The sequence below is a fragment of the Eucalyptus grandis genome, chromosome 2, assembly GCF_016545825.1.
Source record: "Eucalyptus grandis isolate ANBG69807.140 chromosome 2, ASM1654582v1, whole genome shotgun sequence".
Taxonomy (NCBI): domain Eukaryota; kingdom Viridiplantae; phylum Streptophyta; class Magnoliopsida; order Myrtales; family Myrtaceae; genus Eucalyptus; species Eucalyptus grandis.
The window spans coordinates 39,189,930-39,209,946 of record NC_052613.1 but is presented as its reverse complement, the minus strand read 5'-3'; the positions used below and the strand labels follow the sequence as shown (position 1 = coordinate 39,209,946).

The 20,017-nt window shown below is 44.2% G+C and overlaps 3 protein-coding genes, 1 long non-coding RNA gene and 1 other non-coding gene across 6 annotated transcripts; 2 read left to right on the top strand and 3 right to left on the bottom strand.

Moving 5' to 3' along the window:
* The first annotated feature begins 3,474 nt into the window (after positions 1-3,474).
* On the top strand, positions 3,475-7,633 carry LOC104432731 (probable serine/threonine-protein kinase PBL9). 2 transcript variants are annotated; one of them, XM_010045245.3, is made up of 7 exons: positions 3,475-3,841; positions 4,119-4,205; positions 5,069-5,394; positions 5,629-5,764; positions 5,857-5,999; positions 6,199-6,322; positions 6,809-7,633. In XM_010045245.3, the coding sequence occupies exons 2-7, from the start codon at positions 4,154-4,156 to the stop codon at positions 7,246-7,248; spliced, it is 1,221 nt and encodes a 406-aa protein (XP_010043547.1). In that variant the 5' UTR covers positions 3,475-3,841; positions 4,119-4,153; the 3' UTR covers positions 7,249-7,633. The 2 variants fall into 2 exon arrangements, with proteins under 2 accessions (XP_010043547.1, XP_010043549.1); XM_010045247.3 differs by lacking the exon at positions 3,475-3,841 and adding an exon at positions 3,892-3,940.
* Positions 7,634-8,093: 460 nt separating this feature from the next.
* On the bottom strand, positions 8,094-11,007 carry LOC104432730 (serine/threonine-protein kinase PCRK1). The gene is given in 5 exon segments (XM_010045244.3): positions 8,094-8,542; positions 8,545-8,839; positions 9,095-9,217; positions 9,398-9,658; positions 10,244-11,007. Coding segments are annotated over 5 exon segments (1,359 nt in total). The 5' UTR covers positions 10,655-11,007; the 3' UTR covers positions 8,094-8,273.
* Positions 11,008-16,137: 5,130 nt separating this feature from the next.
* LOC104435326 (flowering-promoting factor 1-like protein 1) lies at positions 16,138-16,536 on the bottom strand. The gene has a single exon (XM_010048099.2). The coding sequence runs from the start codon at positions 16,534-16,536 to the stop codon at positions 16,138-16,140; it is 399 nt and encodes a 132-aa protein (XP_010046401.2).
* Positions 16,537-17,022: 486 nt separating this feature from the next.
* TRNAK-UUU lies at positions 17,023-17,095 on the top strand. Its single transcript has one exon. It is a non-coding gene; the product is annotated as a tRNA-Lys (tRNA).
* A 1,526-nt stretch (positions 17,096-18,621) lies between these two features.
* LOC120289230 lies at positions 18,622-19,743 on the bottom strand. The gene is made up of 3 exons (XR_005547150.1): positions 19,658-19,743; positions 19,487-19,573; positions 18,622-19,062 (listed from the first exon to the last, which is right to left on the bottom strand). It is a non-coding gene; the product is annotated as an uncharacterized LOC120289230 (long non-coding RNA).
* Positions 19,744-20,017: the final 274 nt, after the last annotated feature.

Here is a 20,017-nt window from a genome sequence, read left to right as displayed (position 1 = left end):
AATGACGTTGTTTTAGTATTTTCTAGTCATGTCGGCGTGCAAAACGGCGTCGTTTTGCACTTCCTTCACCAAAAAATCACCATGTTGAATTTTGGCCGAAGTGACACTTAAGTGATTCATTTTGCTCTAATTTTAGCATTTAAGTGTCACTTTCCAAACTTTTATGCCAAGTTTCCTCCGCACTTTTGACACTTGGGGTATAATTCTGCCATTAAATAGATATAAGAATTTAGGAAATTCATGAATTAAATAGATACAAGAATCTAAGAGATATATGAACTTGTGAGATACATGAATTAAGGAGGTAAATGAACGGAAACAACGTATCTCATTTTGCTTACTTTCATTAATCATTAATCCACCACAATTACAACATAACGTGTCTCAACTAGATTTGATGGGTAGATGAGCATGGACGAATTAGGTCAAACATTAGATTAAACGATACTTATTTAGATAGGCTTGAAACATAGTAAAATCTTAGATCATGCTTGCAAACTAATCGAGCCAACGAAATAAAGGGACCTAAGAAGGATGCCTAAACGGGGAATGGCTTGCTCAAATAGGAATCTGGCATCTTGATCGAAGTTTTTCAAGTAGTAATTAATGAAGAACTTATTTATGTGCGTATATGTAGATGAAGAAATGTTAGAAGAGATCGGTGTTGGGTGAGCGATGATAAATGCATTCATCCATGGCTGTATCACTGAGGATTTTTGGAAGAAGAAAATGACTCTGGTCCTTATTAAAAGTGAAAAAGCGGAGGATTCTCGTACCTACTATATATATAAAGGGAACAAGCTCTTATGGGGTAAAACTAGGTCTACAAGAGAGAACTACCTTCGCCATCTTCTTTTGGTCAAGTACCCCGATCGAGATTCCGTCTCCCACATCATGACATGCCGTGTAAACAGAGGGCATTCCTTGGGCGGACCTGTCGCTAATTGAGGGGGCGAAAAGTATGATTAAAGTTGGGTAGATTTGCAAAATCTTGGCAAAGGAACACGACACGGGAGCCCCGCTTCGGGAAAGTTCACGACTTTTTTCTTACAGAACCTTTACCGAATTTTAAAAAGTAACTTACTGTTTTTAAGAATCGTATTTCGTGACGGTAAGAATAGGAAAAATTCCGATAAAAATCTGTAACACAAGTTTGCTAATGACCAAATAAGGCAATTTTGTCCCAAACAAAATTTAGATAAAAAATTAAAAGAAAATTTTGACGTTGGGCTGATGTAGCATTGGCGTGGTGCACATCAGTAAAAAAATTTAAAAGGACTTATTAATTGTAAGTTACCGTTCATTCTCTTTGAAAATACCTTTATCATCTTCAACCTCACAATCGCTCGGCCAAACTCCATCGATACACTTTCGTTGCTACCCCTTGCCACCTGGATATCGGAGAGCGTCCACCTTAGCCGCAAGCTTCAAGGTCAGACCTAGCTTTGAATCTTGCGACCGCCATGACTGCATGAGCTCAAAAACTTGGTCGGATCGGTGAGCTTGCTTGCTACTCCGACGCCAAACTCGTGAGACCATTCCACTTCAAGATTCTTTCAGTCTAGATGGTGCTCAACATTTGAGGAAGATGAGAACGGAGATTGAAGATGCTTAGCTATGGAGATCTCGAGAACAAAAATGGAGGAGTTGGAGGAGGCTTGGCCAGTTACTGGATAATCAATCACGGTTGGAGAATGATGAACCATAGCCAAACGGAGGCGCAATTGGATTGGCCACAATCTTAAATGATGCCGATTCGCAAATTTTGGCCCTTATTTAAAATTGATTTATTCATTTTGAGCAGTTATTTGAAATTTGCTTTGTTATTTTATTTTCTTATTTGAAAACATCATTCACTTTAAATTTTTTTTTTTTTTTTTCGAAAATGATCTCATTTTAGATCATTATTTATAATTTAACTCTAGAAATATCACCGACATCATTTAAAATCGTCTAGTTAATTTCTTCAACTTGCTTGGCCACCCTGAGTTTGTTGATCGGCCGTCCTATGAGTAAGGAATCTGGCAAATGAACGTTCCAATGAGTAAAGTAATCGGCCGTACCCGATCATGAGGAATTCGGTTCTGGGTTTCTGGAAGATCATTGACAAAAAGGGTCTCCAAAACACGTGAGTAATCGGGATTCCGGAAACGACGAAGGGGGTCTCCCGACGTAGCTTGCCTGTCCCTGTCTGTTGCATGGCCCCACGTGCTACTACTGCCTTGGAGCCTTTGCTTGTAAAGCAAATCTGGAGAAGCTGCCTCGAAGCGCTAATCCCTGCTCGCCTTCCTCCTGCTCCCATTATCTTAAAGCTTTGAAATAGGCTCACCGCTCTTGACCCTCTTTTAGCCATGTTGAGAACACATCTTATTTCGAAGCAACACTCTTGCATTGTGGCAAAGGAAGAAATCCATCTCCTTTTGATTTGCAGATGTTGGAAGGCTATCGATTTCTCGTTTGCTAATGCAACTCACGGATAGAATCGAACACAATTTAGTAAGTCCAATTTAAGAGCTAACGGCATTAAAAAGGGTACCAAAGTATTCACTCATAATTTCTATGAAAATTTTACATGCACGGACAATTTGAGTTTGCTAATCTTCCTTTTTATAATTGCCAAAATCAAACTATTACATTTTTTTTTATCTCTTTTAGTGTGTCAATGATATGTGAGAGGAGTAACTTTCCATATAGTTTTAAAACATCGGGATCAATTCTACTCGTCAATTCAACTAATCGACCAACTTCATTAGTTTTTTGAATCCTTACTTTTTTTTTCCGTTGCTGGTAATTTTAAAGTCTTTGTTCAACTACCAAACCACGTATGGTTGCCGATCATTCGCAATGGAGATTCAAATGAATTTCACTTCGCTATTCAGGATCGGCGATGTCTCATTTCTTCTTTCGGGCAAAACTATTAAAAACGTGCACGTGACCACTTTTATCGCGTTGAAACATTGGAAATCCGTTCATCATGAGCTTCGGCTTTCCAGCTAAGGTATGGCGGAATCGATAGCTGGAAGGAGCGTTCTTTTCCACGAGGCAGGAAGGGGGGCGGGGGTGGGTTGGTTTGCCGTCCGTTTTATAAATTAACAAATTAACCTCTTAGTTAGGAGAACCCGAAACTACTGTTCTGGCTCGCGTACTGTAGCCAAGAGAGAAAGGTCTTTCGAGGCTGTCGGTTATGTGTTCCCAACGCCTGTCTTTGCCCACCGCGGTCTCCCTTGTTTGTTGAAGCTAATTTGGAATTTGCGAAGCAGACGTGGACGCAATTCTCGGTTTTTCCTTTTTGTTTTTGGAGCGGAGAGATGAAATGGGGCGGGTGTAGAAATCGGATCGGACGGCTGAGGACGACAGGAGCCCGTGCATGCTTATCTGCTCTGACTTGACTCTGCTGTTCGTTCGTTCGTTCGTTCGTTCGTTGGTTCTCGAGCAAGAGCGTGCGACGGAGAGTTAAAAGGAAAAAGAGAAAAAAAAAAGGGGGGGCGAGTCTTGAGAGATTAGAAGGAAGCGGGGCCAGCTCCCCGCCATTAATGCTATTCTCCCCAACCCTCCCTCTCTCCTCTCTCTCTCTCTCTCTCTCGCTCTCGCTCGAGCTGCTGCATTAATCAAAAGAAGTTGTGAGAAGCTGTGGGGTGTAAGCTTACTAGCTTTTCCTGCTGGATTCTCTTCTTCTTCATCATCTTCTTCTTCTTCTTTTTCTCTCTCTCTGGAGTCGTGTTGAGCTGCAAAAGCATCATAGAGTACAAGAAAGCCCGTGCTTTTCTTCCTCCCGCAGCTGCTTCTGTAGTGGGTCTGCTGGGAGTGGTGGGCAGTCGGTTACAAGAGTTCTGGTAAAGAGGTTTGTCAATTTCCTCCTCCTTTCTGGCCCCTTCTCTTTGTTCGTGATGTGGCTTTCTCTCGTCTCCCGTTGTTGAGGTCTTGGTTCACTTGAGTCGAGGTGAGGTGAGAGAAGGTTTAGTTTTTTCGTTTGTCTCGTGAAATTTCGAAATTGGGTTTGCATGCGAAGCCCCCTTTCCTCTTTCAGACCTCAGATCTGCTTCGTTTCGTTCTCGAGCTTTGATGGCTATTGGTTTTTTTACCTTCTCCGTGTAAAGGAATGCTTTTGTCATCTGTAGGTGGGAGGGGAAGTGATTCTCAAAATTGGGTTTTGATGGGGATTTGCTTGAGCGCTCGAATCAAGGCTGAGAGCCCATATAATACAGGTACTTGATTTTTCGGTCGAACTCTTTTGTCTTCCGTTTCTCATTTTCGTTGTCAATTGAGTGCAGATTGTGTAGCAGCTGCAAGCTGCTAGATGCAGCTGAATTCTTCTTCCTTTTCTTTTCTGGTCGTCACTTTCTACAAGATCTCTTCTTTCCTTGCTAACTAAATTTTCAGCTATGTGCTCTCCATTAATGTTATTTTATTTCGGCGTGGTGGGGATATGGTGGAATTTATGGCTATCAGTACATATGTATCCAATTTAGTTCAAGTGGGAGTGGTTGTATAGTTTGACCAGTTTCCAATTCCTCTTTCTAGGCAGGTAGTGGTATGCTGAATACTCCTTTTCACATCATACTTCCTATAGTTTGAATGCCCTGTGGACTTAGACAAAGTGAGCTTCGAGCCTTTAGAATATCCTATATTATCTTGAGAAGTTCTATTAGAAATAGAGCGAAGCAGTAAAGTACTTGTCCGCCATCTCATGTTGAAGTGAGTTGAACCGTTGATAGGGGAAACCTCGTAGACCAATTAATCCCGTTGATTCCCGTTGATTACCAAGTGGACACAACATGGATTTCTTTATGCGTTCTGGGTAAACCATAGTCCTAAAACTGTACATGTTGCTGATCAAAAATAAGGTAGGGAAAATTGCTCTCCTTTCTATATCTCTTGTAGAAGAGATGAATATTTTTTATTTCGCATTTTTGCTGGGAATTGTCGATTATGTGGAGACCTGCCGAATTCACTCCGGTAGACGGATATGCACTTAGTAGTTCCTCCAATATCAGGGGACTTTTCTTGAAAGTTCTGCACATAGACTTTGTATTGCTTTGCATATAATAGAAAATATATCATGGCACAGGGACAAATACGAAAAGCATCGGCACCAGCGAGAATGATCTGAGCAGTAACGGGAGCAAGACCTCATCAGTTTTGGCGCCCCTGACTCTGAGGAGTGAGTGTGAAATTTTGCAGTCGTTGAATGTGCAGATATTTAGCTATGCTGACCTCAGAATGGCTACTAGGAACTTCCGTCCTGATAGTGTTCTTGGGGAAGGTGGTTTTGGCTCAGTTTTCAAAGGGTGGATCGATGAGAATTCTTTTTCTGCGGCAAAAGCTGGAACTGGTATTGTCATTGCAGTGAAGAAGCTCAACCAAGAAAGTTTCCAAGGTCATAGAGAGTGGTTGGTGAGTCAAGCTTTCCCTTCTTTGAGAAACTAGGTAACATGGTTGGTGATGTGAATGAGGCAGACAATTTAAATACGAATTCCAACTTCATTAGAAGTGGTGGCACTTTCAAGCTTCATCTCCCAAACATTTTGCGAGGACGATATTGTTGAGGATTTTGTTCCTCCATTTTGTGTTGATCAAAGTAAGTCTCAGATCTGTCATGCACTAATACTGGTAATTTTGATAATGTAGGCAGAAGTTAATTATTTGGGGCAGCTTTATCATCCTCATCTGGTGAGGTTGATTGGGTACTGCTTGGAGGACGAGCATCGACTTCTTGTGTATGAATTTATGCCTCGTGGTAGCCTGGAAAACCATTTATTTAGGAGTGAGTTATTTGTTCCCGTCCCACTTATATTACTGAGCAAATGCGGCTTTTGTTGATATTTTTTTGACACGTAAACATTAATGGTATATCAGGAGGATCATACTTCCAACCTTTGTCTTGGAACCTCCGGTTAAAGGTCGCGCTTGGTGCTGCAAAGGGGCTAGCCTTTCTTCACAGCGCTCAGGCCAAAGTGATATACCGGGATTTCAAGACTTCCAATATCCTTCTCGATTCGGTAGGTGAATTTAAAATGATTGTCACTGTCTTCTTTTAGAACACTAGTAATTACCGTCTCTTCCTACTATATTCTGGGCTAATGTCTTCTTTGATATTTTATGCATGGCTGATGCCAATTGACGTTTTTGCTCCTTATTTGTGTTTTTGATGGCTTAATTGTTACTCAACATTTGAAAAGCATTATTTCATAATGGCAGAATTACAATGCAAAACTTTCTGATTTTGGTTTGGCCAAGGATGGCCCAACCGGTGATAAAAGTTACGTGTCGACCAGAGTCATGGGGACTCATGGATATGCTGCCCCTGAATATCTTGCCACAGGTAATTTTGAAAGTCATAACTCCCTTAGTAACAAATTTTGGCGTACAGTCTGAGCTTCTCGTTTTTGTCAATCTACCAAAAGCAACTTGCCCACTCTTATAGTGGATTAGTTAAACCCCACCATCACTAGCTAAGCCAATTCTGCATTTGCATGTGAATGAGTATATCAAGAGAATGTATATACTTCAAGTCGTAAAGGTTGGTCAAAGCCCCAAGCCATCCAAAATAAGCGAAGATGACGACTGTTTACCATTTTCATCTTCAATTGAGTACCTTTGCAGAATTGCTATGACTACGTCCACATCATGGGAGAGTAGGCCTTCTTAAACTTCTAATTGCATTGATTCTCTTTCAGAAACCTGTTGGGCCTCGAACCTGCTTGACGAATTTGGTCATCTAGGGAAAACTTCTACTGTCGTTGATTACACGCTCTGATCTTCTTTTTTCCACTATAATTGGTTACTCATTTCTTTTCACCTCTTTTAGGTCATCTAAGTACCAAGAGCGATGTGTATAGCTTTGGGGTGGTCCTGCTAGAGATGTTGTCTGGCAGGAGAGCGGTCGACAAGAACCGTCCATCTGGGGAGCACAACCTTGTGGAATGGGCCAAGCCGTACTTGTCCAACAAACGTAAAGTCTTCCGAGTGCTGGACAATCGCCTTCAGGGCCAGTACAGCATGGAAGGGGCCTACAGAACGGCAACTCTAGCTCTGCGATGCCTATCCATGGACGCCAAGTTCAGGCCTACCATGGACGAGGTGGTCACAGAGCTGGAACAGCTTCAGGAATCCAAGGTAAGCAAAAATGCTGGTGACAGCAGACCAAGCAGCGGGCAGAGAATGCGCAGACGAAGTGCCGATGATGGGAATGCTCGGACAAGGGCTGTTGCGTACCCGAGGCCTTCCACTTCACCTCTTTATGCATAGAAGGAAGGTCAGAGCTGGCGCAGGTGTCTTCTCTTTTGACCTTCAGAGCACCTGTCTTACGCCATCCTGTTTCTGTACAGTTTTTGGGCTAATGTATTTGCTGAATCATTTTTGGAGCCATTTTAAGCTAAAAGTGTGACAAGAAGCAACTGCCAATGTTGTGTCTCTGCAAGATCAGGTCTCAGCATTAGCGCTCAGTTTGGCTGCTGGCCGGTTGGTAGAAAAAGCGAAATGCCCATATATGAAAGCTTGTTTTGATATGGCTTGACTTGAGATTTATCCCGTTCGATCAATCTCTTCGGGATGGGTTCGTAATGGTCTTGTAACTTGTCTTTTTTCCATATTACCTGGCAATTTTTTTTATATGGAAACAAAGAACCTCAAATGCAATGATTCCGACATTTATGGTTCGTGATGTTCCATGCGAAATGCGACAGCTTGCATTTGAGGAAAACGGCCGAGTTCTCGCAAATCCTATCAGAATTAACAATGTGAATTTCTTACGTAAGTCAATTACGGAAGGATTGATAATGCAGCAAAAGTTCAAATAATAAGCCGAAAAGGAAACATGAGACAAGCTGGTGGCCCAAGACAACCAGCTGTGTATCCAGAGAAGCCCGGACCTGCCCAAGGTAAGAAAAACGGTATCATCCTTGAAAGCGAACAATTCTTTTCGATCTTGACGGCGGCACATCTGCTTCTTGTTGGATCAGAGTCTGTCCGAGTGAAGAGATTACGGGAGCTGTCTCATCCCCAAGTCATTGTTCATATTGATATTCCTGGGATGCTATTGCTAGACAATAGTAGAGGTCATATTCAGCGGTTAACTGAGGTGATCTACAAGGGAAAAATTGAAATATGCTGCTTGCATTTGAAGAACCGGGGTTCGCCTCCAATATATATACAACTCTGATACTGCTACATCATGATCAAATTGTTCGCATCCCTCACAATCTCCAAATCCATGGGGCAGCGCAGATGCATGTGCATTTCGTATCTTATGACACAAACATTAGTACGCTGAGTCACCAAGTTTTTACCAATCCAGGAGTCCAATTTCTCCAATCCAACTTCCCCGTGGACTTGTTTCTCAAGTTGACTATCTCTCTAATATCAAACACTTTCCTCAACTTACTGTTTCCTTGCTTACCAGAATCGACCTCTGTCTCCCCTGCAGCCTCTCCCTTCACTTCTTCAGCTTCAGTTTCTACTGGTTCAGGAATAACATCGTCCTGTGGGGATAGTTCACTGATGATGTTTCCAAGCATCTCCACCACATTGCTCATTTTAGGCGCGATTTCGGCTGCTTCATCAGGCACTTATTGGCGAGAGAAGCAAGTTTCTGAGCTGACTTGATGTCCTGTCCTTCAAGGCGTGGATCTAGAATAAGGGAGAATTTCCTTGAGTCCGAAACATAAGGTCTGACCCAATCCAAAAGCTTCTGCTCACTCCGAGGTAGATTCCTTTCCACTGCCCGTCTTCCTGTGATGAGTTCATAAAGAACCACCCCAAAGCTCCATACGTCACTCTTAGCAGTCAGCCGGCCCGTATGTACGTACTCTGGAGCTGCATAACCAATTGTTCCTACAACCTTAGAGAGAACAGGTATGTCAGTGATGCAGATTGAAGTTGAGAAGTAATAGTATCTTCCCATGGTGGAAAACTTCGAATATACTGTAGGTATCCTCGGAGTAAAAAATAATCAAGTGAAAAGCAGTGATGGTGGCAAAGCAAAAGGTTTTTCTGAGACAAAGTGTAGGGAGAGCTACAACAACTAACAAAGCTTTCATACTCGTGCTCGCTGTAAAATGATAAGAACATCCCACAAACAGATGGCTCGACTTACTGATGTTGATACATGACTCAGCCCTTCAGCCGGTCCCTGCCTAGCCAATCCAAAATCTGAGAGCTTAGCATTGAAGTCTTCATCTAACAGGATGTTTGATGTCTTAAAATCTCGGAAAATTAGCTGCACAAAGCAAGCAGTGAAATTACATGTACTTGCCAGCATAGGAGAACACTTTAACTAGGTAATGCATTTCCCAACTATTCCTGCCCCTCTCACAGCATTCTTTCCAAGCTAACTTATATGGAAGAAAGCTGCTGTCGGAGAGCATGAACATCTGGAATTGCTTTTAGAGTCATGTACCTGAAAATCCATTTCTTCATGCAGGTACGCCAACCCACGAGCGGCATCCTGAGCGATTTTCAGCCTTACTTTCCAGGAAAGTGGCGATGGCACCCGAGCCAGGAGATGATCTTCCAAGCTTTTATTGCGCATGAGTTCATAGACCAAAAGGCGTTGAATCCCCCTCTCATCGTCCTCAGCGCAATAACCGACAAGCTTGACAAGATTTGGGTGCTTGACTACACCAAGAAAATTTACTTCATTAATCCACTCCTTATGCCCCTGAATATTGGATATACTTTCAGTCAAATCGTGCAGTTCTTTTACTTAGACTCTTTACGAGTTTCATAGACATTCCGACCCCATTAAGCCCCACAGCAGGAGAAAATACTGTCGCCTCGACCAACTGTAAAATCAGCCAATACCCACAATTGTTGATTATTCCGGTTGCATAAAATAGCTCTAAAAGCAGAAATGTAAATCACATCCCTTCAGCATCTAGCGCTAAGCACAGTAACTGCTTTACTATTTACTTCCAACTTGGAAGCTTCAGGTACTGTACAAGATGCAGCAACGAGCGACTCTAATAGATTAGGACGAGATTCGTCAAATGGTTTCTACGACAAGCGAGCAAATTCAGTTCCTAGTTTTATGTCCGGGCGGATTTGATTCGTAAAAACACGCTCTTGACATCGGCGTTAATGATCTTCATGCGCAAAATCTCAGCCAGCGAGTGAACAGACGGAGCTAAGGAATCCCAAATGCATCTAGAAACGGCATCGCCAGACGACATCGAGTCGTTGACATGGCGCATTGAAAGAGCTCAAGAAATCACAAGCGGACGAGAACAGAAAGGGGAATCCATGCCTGGAAGCCGTTGCGGTTCAGCTGCTTCACGGCGACGTCCATCCTCGCGTCGGAGCCGTCCGGCGCGCCGCCGGGGACCGCGACGACGCCCTTGTAGACGCAGCCGAACCCTCCCTCGCCGATCATGAGGGCCCTGCTGAACCCTCTGGTGGCCGATTTGAGCTCCGCGAAGGAGAAGACCCGCAGATCGTTGGCGCGCCGCTGGGTCAGCAGCTCGTAGAAGGCCAGGGAGTCCCCCAAGTCCCGGGAGTCGGAGTCGCCGAACTCGGACCGCCGCGTGTCGGCGGCGGTGCTGGAGGCGACGCTGAAGGAGCGGGCCCACGACACCCTGGAGGTCCGGGAGGAGGAGGCGGCGGCGCCGTCCTCCTCCTCCTCCCGCCGCTCGCCGTTGGTGAAGTGGAAGCACTTCATCTCCCTCCCCGCTCGCTCCTCGTCGCCGGCGACGGCGCAACGCAGAAGGAAGGAAGAGAGAGAGAGAGAGAGAGAGACAGAGTCAAAGCTGGTGTGGGGGATGAACGAACTACTTCTGCTTCCAACCTTGGCAGGGTCATACGCGCCTGTCCATTAGAATTTAGAATTCTAGGCGGCCATTATTTATGCCCTTCTCTCTTCTTCTTTTTCTCCCTAATTATGGTCTTAATCCAATCCCCAACAGTTAAACATTTGAATTTTTTTGGTGTCACCAGCGAATCACGACGCTTAGCTCGATCTTGCTAGTTATCCTTAGAGAGCTAGATCCAATGTATCTCTTCGAGGTTAACATTGAAAGATTAAGATATATCGCGCCATCATCGTGACATTCAAAGAGGCGAGAGAACTGAGTTTTCTAAATTGGTTAATCTTTTGGAAGCATCGCTTGTTAATTTCAAAATCGAACATGAGGAATCGTGTCTTTAAGGGAAGCAAGAAGGAAGGAAGAGAGAGAGAGAGAGTAGGTGAGGGGGGGGGGGATTCGGTAAATTTGGTATGGTTTCTTAGCATTGGAACGTGGTTGGTTTTTGGTCGCATTGAAGTGTCGTGTAGCGAAAGAGTGAACAGTACTCGAGTCAGAGCGATCACGAGGAAGGAAGTGCGCGAAATGCGACCGGGGGCCAGCGTCCGTATTGGGAGCAGAACCATGCCCCCCCGCCCATCCTCGTCGTTCGTTCGAGGGGCAAAACGGGCAAATTATGGGAAGGTTTACTTAATCGACCCCGTGTCTTTGTCGGACGATGGCCCACGAAATCGACGCTCGTATAATCCTAAAGACCATTCTCAAGTTGTTAGTTGGTCCTTCGTTCGTCGTCCCACGAATCAGGCGGTGGAGCGGTCATGTCCGATCGCGTCACTGCAACGCATTTTTCTTCTCCCCCCTCCCTCTTCTTTCTAGATGGCGTGCTCAAAAGACTCAAATTCTCGTGGGGGATTAAAGAAATTCAAAAGGAGGACGAGGAAGAAGAATTTCAAATTCCACGTTCTGTCCGCGTGGGTCTGCCGAAGTGGATCGACGACGGACTCGGTCGACGCGCGATTTTGCTAAATTCAGCAAAGCGGGGCCAGTGACAATCACGTTTGAGTTCAGAACAAGCAAGCATCATCCGGGAGTGGCATGCAAAAAAAGCAGAGGATATTATTGCCGACAATTACATACTTGATAAGGTAAAAAAAAAAATGGCTCTAGCGTGAGCATCGATACCGTCCTTGCCCCGGGGGGAGCGAATCATGACTCATCGATCCGTTTCATTTCGCGGTGGCCATCGGTCTTGATTTCTTAAACTTTTGTCCTTCCAAGGGGTTATGATAGTGAGTACTGTGGTTGTTTATGGGGAAAAAATACTAATTAAATATGCTTAAAGAAAGGTGAGTACATTAAAAACCTGTAACACTAAATTATTTGGCTACTTCATAAGCATTTCTCGAGCGGTCCTCGATGGAATTCTTACTTTAGTAGCGTGAGCGCAGTGGACGGTAATAGCTTATTTCGCCTCCTCTTGCCGGTTGTTTCTTGACTTCGGTTAATAATTTGTCCTCTGAAATTCCAAAGCCAAAAATATACCGTTCGAGCATCAGAAAATTATGGCCGGAAATTGTATATGATTATACATGTCCGATTTTCAATATTTTTTGGGTGTTTCAGATTAAATTAAAAATAAATTATGGGTTTCGCAATTGAAATTTAAAGTGCAAATCATAGATGGCCCTTATGTTTTTTCTTTTCCTTTTCTTTTTGTATGGATTTTGGAGTGGTGTACATTTTGAGAAAGTAATTACGGAAAGTGAAGGTGAGGCGAAGCTTTTTAAGGAAAGGACAGGGCCGGAGGCCCAATTCGTTCCGAAGATCAAAACAAAAACATCACGTGTTTAGCCCATCCAAAAAGCTGACTTGTTTATCCATCTCATTGTTCATTCATCATGCCTACCATAATATAAAGTATCATTTTCCCCGTTTCCATATTACACAAAAAAATGAAAATTACCCTTTTTCGGGAATCGAGTCTTGTTATTCTATCGAGGAATTAGTAGAGATATACGATGGGTGCCCTCCTACCGTCAAACGGAGTTTTTCACGACAAGGAAGTTTGCCTTATGTAGGAAAGTTTAGCTGATGAACTGTGACGCTGACTTCGTAATTCGTGTTGCCTTTAAATATGAGACTCGCAAGATATTGGTGCGTTACATAGGTCTAAGACTTTATCTGTTGAAATATTTTATATGTTGGTGTCGGCATGAATCTTCGCAAGAAAACCAATATGCGTAAAATTATAATAAAATAATATTCACATGAATCAAATTCACCGCCAGAGCTTACATGAAATTTTATAAACTAAATCCCAGTCCATAATGTGGTTATATCAGTTGATTAAACGAAATTTCATTCTTAGTTTTAGAATAAGAATATTTGCATAATCCTTCGTTATCTTGTGAAAAATTCATTGCCAACGTTGATTATTGATATATTATGCATTTATTAATGCTTAAAGTTGATCATTTTTCCTAACTTTGTAAAACGTAATTTTGTTTTATCACGATTAACCTTTAACTTTTTTACTTACATTACTTGATTAATATGTCATAGAAATATTCATTTCACAGAAGTGAAATATTGGCAGACTCATGCTTTAATATTTCTATAAGAAAATTGATTTTAAATTGAAAGGATCGCGAGATGATATTTAGAATTTGCAAACATGTGATGTCCTCGAGGTGATCCATAGTTTTAGTTTACCAATATACTTTCATTTACATCTGAAAATTATGATAAAGTAATAAATAGGATGAATATCGAATATTATGAAGTTACTATCGCTACATGCTAATGCTATGTGGACATGAGCCCATGCTTTATTTTTATGGCCTTGCTAGTATTGAGGCTAATCTCCTTAAAAAAACTTATAAATTTAGGTCCAATCTCAACTTTATTTCGATCTCTCTTTTTTTCTTTTCAAAATTATGTTGTTGTAATTTCAAATAAAAGTGAGAGTGTTGATAAATACACAAGTTGCGATTTTTGGATAAAGTAAAAATTGAGAATTTTCTTTAGATAAAAAATATTCGAGATAGAATTGTGATTAAACCCAAAAATTGAGAGTTCTTTTTAGGGAATTAAGCCATAGTGTTATTAAAGATGAAAGTTTTTAGCTTTAAGTGAAAGGAGTAGTTCTATGAAACGGTGACAAACACTCCATGGACATGAGATTCCTCTCTGGTAAGGATTTTTTCCACTCCATTGTCTGGTTTTCTTTTGGAGCCTTATGCCACTTAATTTGGAAGAAAATGAACAACATCATCTTTTGTGGCGAAGCGCTAGAAATCTCTGCTTTGAATGAGCACCTTATCAAAGTCGTTAAGGATAAAGTTCTTACCTTCAGCAAGGTGCCGGACAACCATAGAAACAGGTGGCTTCGCGAGGATGGGGTTTTGACCCTTCTGTTTTTTACGAAACCAACACTCATTTTACCTAGTTATGTAGTTTACTATGTTGTTTCTTTGCCTTGTGGCGTTTTGCCCAGGCTTGTTTTACTGTTTGTTTAGCTGTGTTTTTATGATTATGTGTTCCTTTTTTTTTTGTTTCGACTCCCTTCCACTCGTCCTGCATGTTCACATTATGAGTGAAAGTTATTGAAACCGATTGCTTTGCATTTTGGCTTTTCCTATTTATATAATTATCTTTACCAAAAATATAAAAATAAAAAACTCCATGGACCGATTACTTGGGCGGCCGAACCATCGACGTGCCAAATTTTCTACTAATCCTTCCATGGCAACACCATGAAATTATCCTTACGTTGTGCAAAACTCGGCTCCGGACGGGTTCTCGTTTTTTTTGGGTAGAACGGGGAGGGCCCCTGCAACATGCAACGACACGATCCATTCACGCTCGCGACTACGTAGGAGCTGGTCCTTGCGCGTCTGCACCGACCGATGGAGCGCAGAGAAAAACCAGTGAAGGACAAGGATAACGAACCACGGTAGCATAGGAGGGGGGCGAGGGAGGGAGTAGGGAACGATAGGTCAAAGGTTGACCGGCGAAGAAAGCGCAGAGCGAAGCTCATCCTCCGTACGCACGTGACATTGACACCCCTATGAACCCCCTCCGCCGAAGAAAGGCAAAAGTTCCCCCATTTCGCATCGCTACGTCTAATCACTCACCCAAGTTGCTACTTTCTAGCCATTGCTCAATGCTCTCTCTCTCTAAAATCTGTGTCTATTTTCATTCCCAACGCGGTCCTTCTCTGTCTCCCATTAATAACATTCGTACCCCCCCACCCCCAAACTCTGCTGCTCCGTCTGCGTCGTCTTCAGGACTAGGGCTTCTGGTACTCCTAGTAGTAGCTCGACTGTTTTCTCTTTTTCCTCATTTCCTTTTCCGGTCGTTGAACCCCCTCGGCTCTCCCCACAGCTAGCTCTCCCAAGCCTTAGGGTTTTGCTACACGTCGGCTAGCTAGGTATGAATGTGAACCCACCGTTGATCTTGCTCTCTTTGGTTGCGTGGTAACACCGCACATGCGATGATTAATGCTAGTTATGTATGCCGTGTTTTTTGCAAACGGGTCTTGATAGGTCAAAACCATATAGTAAATTGATGAATGAAAATGATTGTTGGTTCATATCACTTGCAAATAATCGCCTCATTGTGTGCAAGTGGATGAGAGTAGTGGAATTTGATTAGGTTCGGAATGTTTGGTGCAGACATAGCTAGCATTAATCATCGCATGTGCAATGATATGATGTATTCTCATATTCAAGTGAGACAATTTCATATTGATACGTGTGTCCTGTTCAAGATAGTTCACGTGTGTCATGTTTAGCTTTCATTTCAGTGAGACAAACGGGTTTAAAATTTAAGTATGAATCTTTTTATGGAGTAATTTTTTTATGGTGGATAATGATTACCGTTACTATTGCAATTTTTCATGTGCTTTTTCCACAACGAAGTGATCTTATATACATACATAATGATTAACACCACCAATCAGATTCACTCATAGTTAGGCAAAGGCCATGCAGCTAATTATACATCATCACAAACATAAGAAAGCGTGCATGAAGACACAAACGAGCAAATTGTGACGTCAAAATGAATCACGGTCGGTCCTGTAACCATCTAGAAAACAAGAAAAGCACGTCTCGAACCCATGAAAAGTTGGCGAACCATCTACCCCGAAATGCGAACCAAGCATCAGCCCCATGCATTTCCAACCTCTAGCTTACAACACCGATGACTTTATCCATGTCCGCACATCTCTATGCCCTAAAACTGCATACAGGACACTATCAGTAAAAACACTGAGATCAAGACCGATGATAATGGCCCTTAACTTCCTCCTTTGTGTTCGCCACATAATTGACGTGTTTAATCCAGCTGAAAGTAATTACATTGTCGCCAAGAGACTAGCTTTAGCTACTGGCTGGGGCTAAACGGATGGCTCGACATTCGCGGGGTCACGGACTTCGAAGAAGGATCGGTTCTTGACGACGATGTCATACATGTGGAGGGTCTTGAGGTTGGCGAAGTCTCTAGGGAGAGAGATAAGGTGGGCCGAGCGGTCGGACTTGTGGAATTGGATCAGGTCGGGCTTCGCGGCGGCCGCGTCGTGGTAGCGGGTCCAGCCGAGCTCGCCGAGCCGCCGCTCGAGCTCGGCGTGGGACCTGATCACGTGGTTGGCGGGGACGTAGACCAGGAACCGGGGGCGGGCGCCGGGGGCCGTCGCGGTGCCCGGGTGGTGCGGCTCCCTCCGCTCGAAGGATTCCCGCGTCGGGTTCGGGATGAGGCGAGCCACGCCGTTCTTGTTGAAGAGCCAAACGCCGGACATCTTGTGTTCTAGAGAGAGGGAGAGAAACAGGACAGCTCTTTGTAGTGGCGAGGGAGAGGTAGGGTGTGGAGATTATTGATTTGGCCTGCTTATATAGCAAGCGAAGCCTTAAAGGCTTTCATTAATCGTACTAAGGATGTCAGAGATTGCTTTCAATGTGGGAGTAGTAGGGACGACGATCTCCGTACCACGAGAATCATGCTTAAATTTGCCGTAACAGTAAAGATCTAACCTAAAAGTCGAGAAATACACAGTATAGGATGGCTTGGCCAATGTCTCGTTGGATTAACATGGACACTTCATTTTCCTCTGAATGAATTTAGATGCGATTTATACGTGGAGAAGCTAGCAGCAGTGCTTGCTTATGCCATTTAAATTTGCTGTAATGGGTGTACACAATTCTCGCAAAGGACTCTAGTTATTAAAATAAGACACGTAACCTTTATGGGTTTTGAATACCAACAATAAACACATGTTAACAGTAAAGCCGTCTTAGCTCAGCTGGTAGAGCGCATGGCTTTTAACCATGTGGTCGTGGGTTCGATTCCCACAGACGGCGAGTATCTTTAAATATTTTTTCACTTTTTATTTTTTTGGGGACCATAAAACCTCTCTTTTCCTAGAAATATCACATCGCGGGCCCATAAAATCCACAGCATTGGGCCCACGGGCCCAATCACTCCTACGTGGCGATGAGAGCTGGACCATAGAACCTCTCTCTCCCGAGAAAATACTGCATCGCAGGCCCACAAAATCCTCCACGAAATTGCGCCCACCGGCCCATTCACCCCTCGCTCGGTTCATCAACTTCGCAGCGGAAGCGACAAGCGAGTACGACGCTCTTAACCCAATCGCGAGAGTGAGTCGGGCCTGGCGCTCCACGTCACCGTGCGCCCCGCCCAATCAGGATGCGACAGGTGTCGCCACGTGGAGCCGGGTCCCGCTTTTTCTTTTAGCCAAATTTTTGCCGCGTCCTTCTCTCTTCATTAATGACTGCGTCCTTTTCTCCTATTTGCACGCAAGCCGTCCTTCTCCATGAAACCTGCAACCTAATCTCTCTCGACCAAAAGCTCGCCAGTTGCCTCCAAGGTTGGCCGCCTCCACCGTCGCCGTCGGGAACCACTCGCTCCGAAGAACTCTTCCGGTCGTGGCTGGGTCCCGAACTCTAACCATCTCCGCCGCGGCCTCTAAGGTGAGCGCGGACACCCAAAAGCCCGCTGGTCGCCTCCGAGCTCGGCCGCCTCCGCCATCGTCGCCAGGAGCCACTCGCTCCGAAGAGCCTCGCCGGTCGTGTTTGGGTCCTAAGCTTTGACCATTTCTGCCTCGGCCTATTCGACGATCGCGTACGCTCAAAATCCGGCCGGTCGCCTTCGAGCTTGGCCACCTCTGCCGGTCGCTTCCTAGCTTGGCCACCTCTGCCGTTGCCGTCAAGAGCCATTCACTCCCAAGAACCCCGCCGATCGTGGTTGGGTCCCGACCATCTCTGCCTTGGCCTCTTCGGCGAGCGTGGACACCCAAAAGCCCGCTGCTTGCCTCCAAGCTCGATCGCCTCCGCTGTCACCACCGGGTGCTACTCGGTCCGAAGAGCCCCGCCGGTCGTGGCTGCGTCCCAAGCTCTAACCTCCTCCGCGTGTGCCTCCTCGGTGATCGCCGACACCCCAAAGCTCACCGGGCGCGTCCAGCAAGGATTGAGGATTGGTTTTCAAAGCATCGGGGAGGTGGAACCAATAGTTCTATAAGAAGAAGCAGCAGCAGCAGCCGGCGTTGATGCAGCGAGTCCTTCTCCAGCAGCAGTCGCTCTACCACCCAGGCCTCTTGGCTCCTCCTCAGGTTCCTCGCCTTCCCCGTCTCCTCTCGTGTTTGATGTCTTTTGCTTTGGAGCTTCGCGTGGAAATTTCGATCGTTTAAGTGGATGCGTCTCGATCGCAATGATTCCGGGCGTTCCCGTTGGGGGGGGGGTGTGTTGTTTGATCCGAGGAAGGTGATGGAGCGTGAACAGTTTGGTCGCAATCTAATTTTTGTCGTCTTGTCTTGTGGGGTCGGGCTGTGTTGTCGGACGAGGGATTGAGGTCGCGGGAAGTGGGAGCATGTTTGAGAGAGAGAGAGATAGAGAGAGAGACCATAGTGTGCGTCTTTCCTGAGTTACTTTGTCCATAAGCAAATATTGACACATTAAATCCATCCAAAGCTGATTGAACCAATGGTTGAACATCATTAAATATATTAGCTGCACATGCACCAGTTCTACTGTAAGATAACAAACCTCCACGCAAACTAGCCATGTAACTAGTATATACCAATTTTTTTTTCAAATGATGCCTATTATGTAACAAAATTAATCATTTTCTAGCTCGATCCATCCAACATGAGGTCCATACACCCTATCAAATTCATAATCTTTTTTAGAATTGGTATTGGTCCCATCACCAATGTCGACACGGATAGTAAAATCATCCAGGAATTCTACAGCAAAGGGATCTTCATCTTCAAATAATGGTCTCGAACGACAGAATACCTTTATGTTCCCTGAAATTAAAAGTATCTTCAAATCATCATAGGAAATAAAATACCCATAAATTTTTGACCAAAAAACTTCTTACAGCCTCAAAAAGGGAGGTCCTGAACTAACAAACAGCTCAATTTTTCAGACTAATAATGATCAGAAAAATGCATCACAAGTTAATCTGCACTTCATCGCTAAAACTCTATCAGTCATATTCCAACTAGATCTTACTCGTTAAACTCAAGTTTTGTCCTCCTACTACATACTGCAAAATTACCATACAAGCAAGCTATCTCTACCCATCCATCCGATAGGAACATCATCCCGAAAATGAATAGCTTTCAAACTAGAAATTTTCTGAATTATCAGCTCATGTATCCAAGTACTTCCGGTCCACGTGCTTCGTGTGGAAAGTGGGAGAACTCAATTAAGAAACCAAAGACTGACCTTTGGATGTCAACAACTCATTGAACAACTTCCTCTTCTCACAGACGAGCGGTGCTATCCTAGCCTCATCTTCAATGGCGACTTGATCTGACACAAAGCACAGAACCTGTCAAAAACCAAAATGAGAAAGCAAACGTGCGTCGAGGCACAACAGACGCCGCACCGCCTCACCTAGTTTCGGCTTCTTGTCGGCGAGAACGCCGAGGTAGCGCGTGACTGCGTGACTCGATTGAGCTTCGTGTTGGAATATACTCCTGCAGTTCACTCGCCTCTTGTCTCAGCTCCAAGTAATCCTGCCTCGCAAGCTGCATCCGGAAAATCGCTCTTCAAATCAGAGCTAGAGCAACAGAGAAGGAATCAACCGAAGCCAAGAAGCAAAAATTCTGAAATAGTCAAATCCCCGGCTCGAAGCCGCTCTGACTCAATCGGGAGCCAAAATAGAGCGCGAGACGATCGGAGCGTTTCAGAAAAATCTGGACATTGTCCGCGAGACGCTGGACCTTGGAGGCCAGCGGGAGCTGCGAGGGCGGC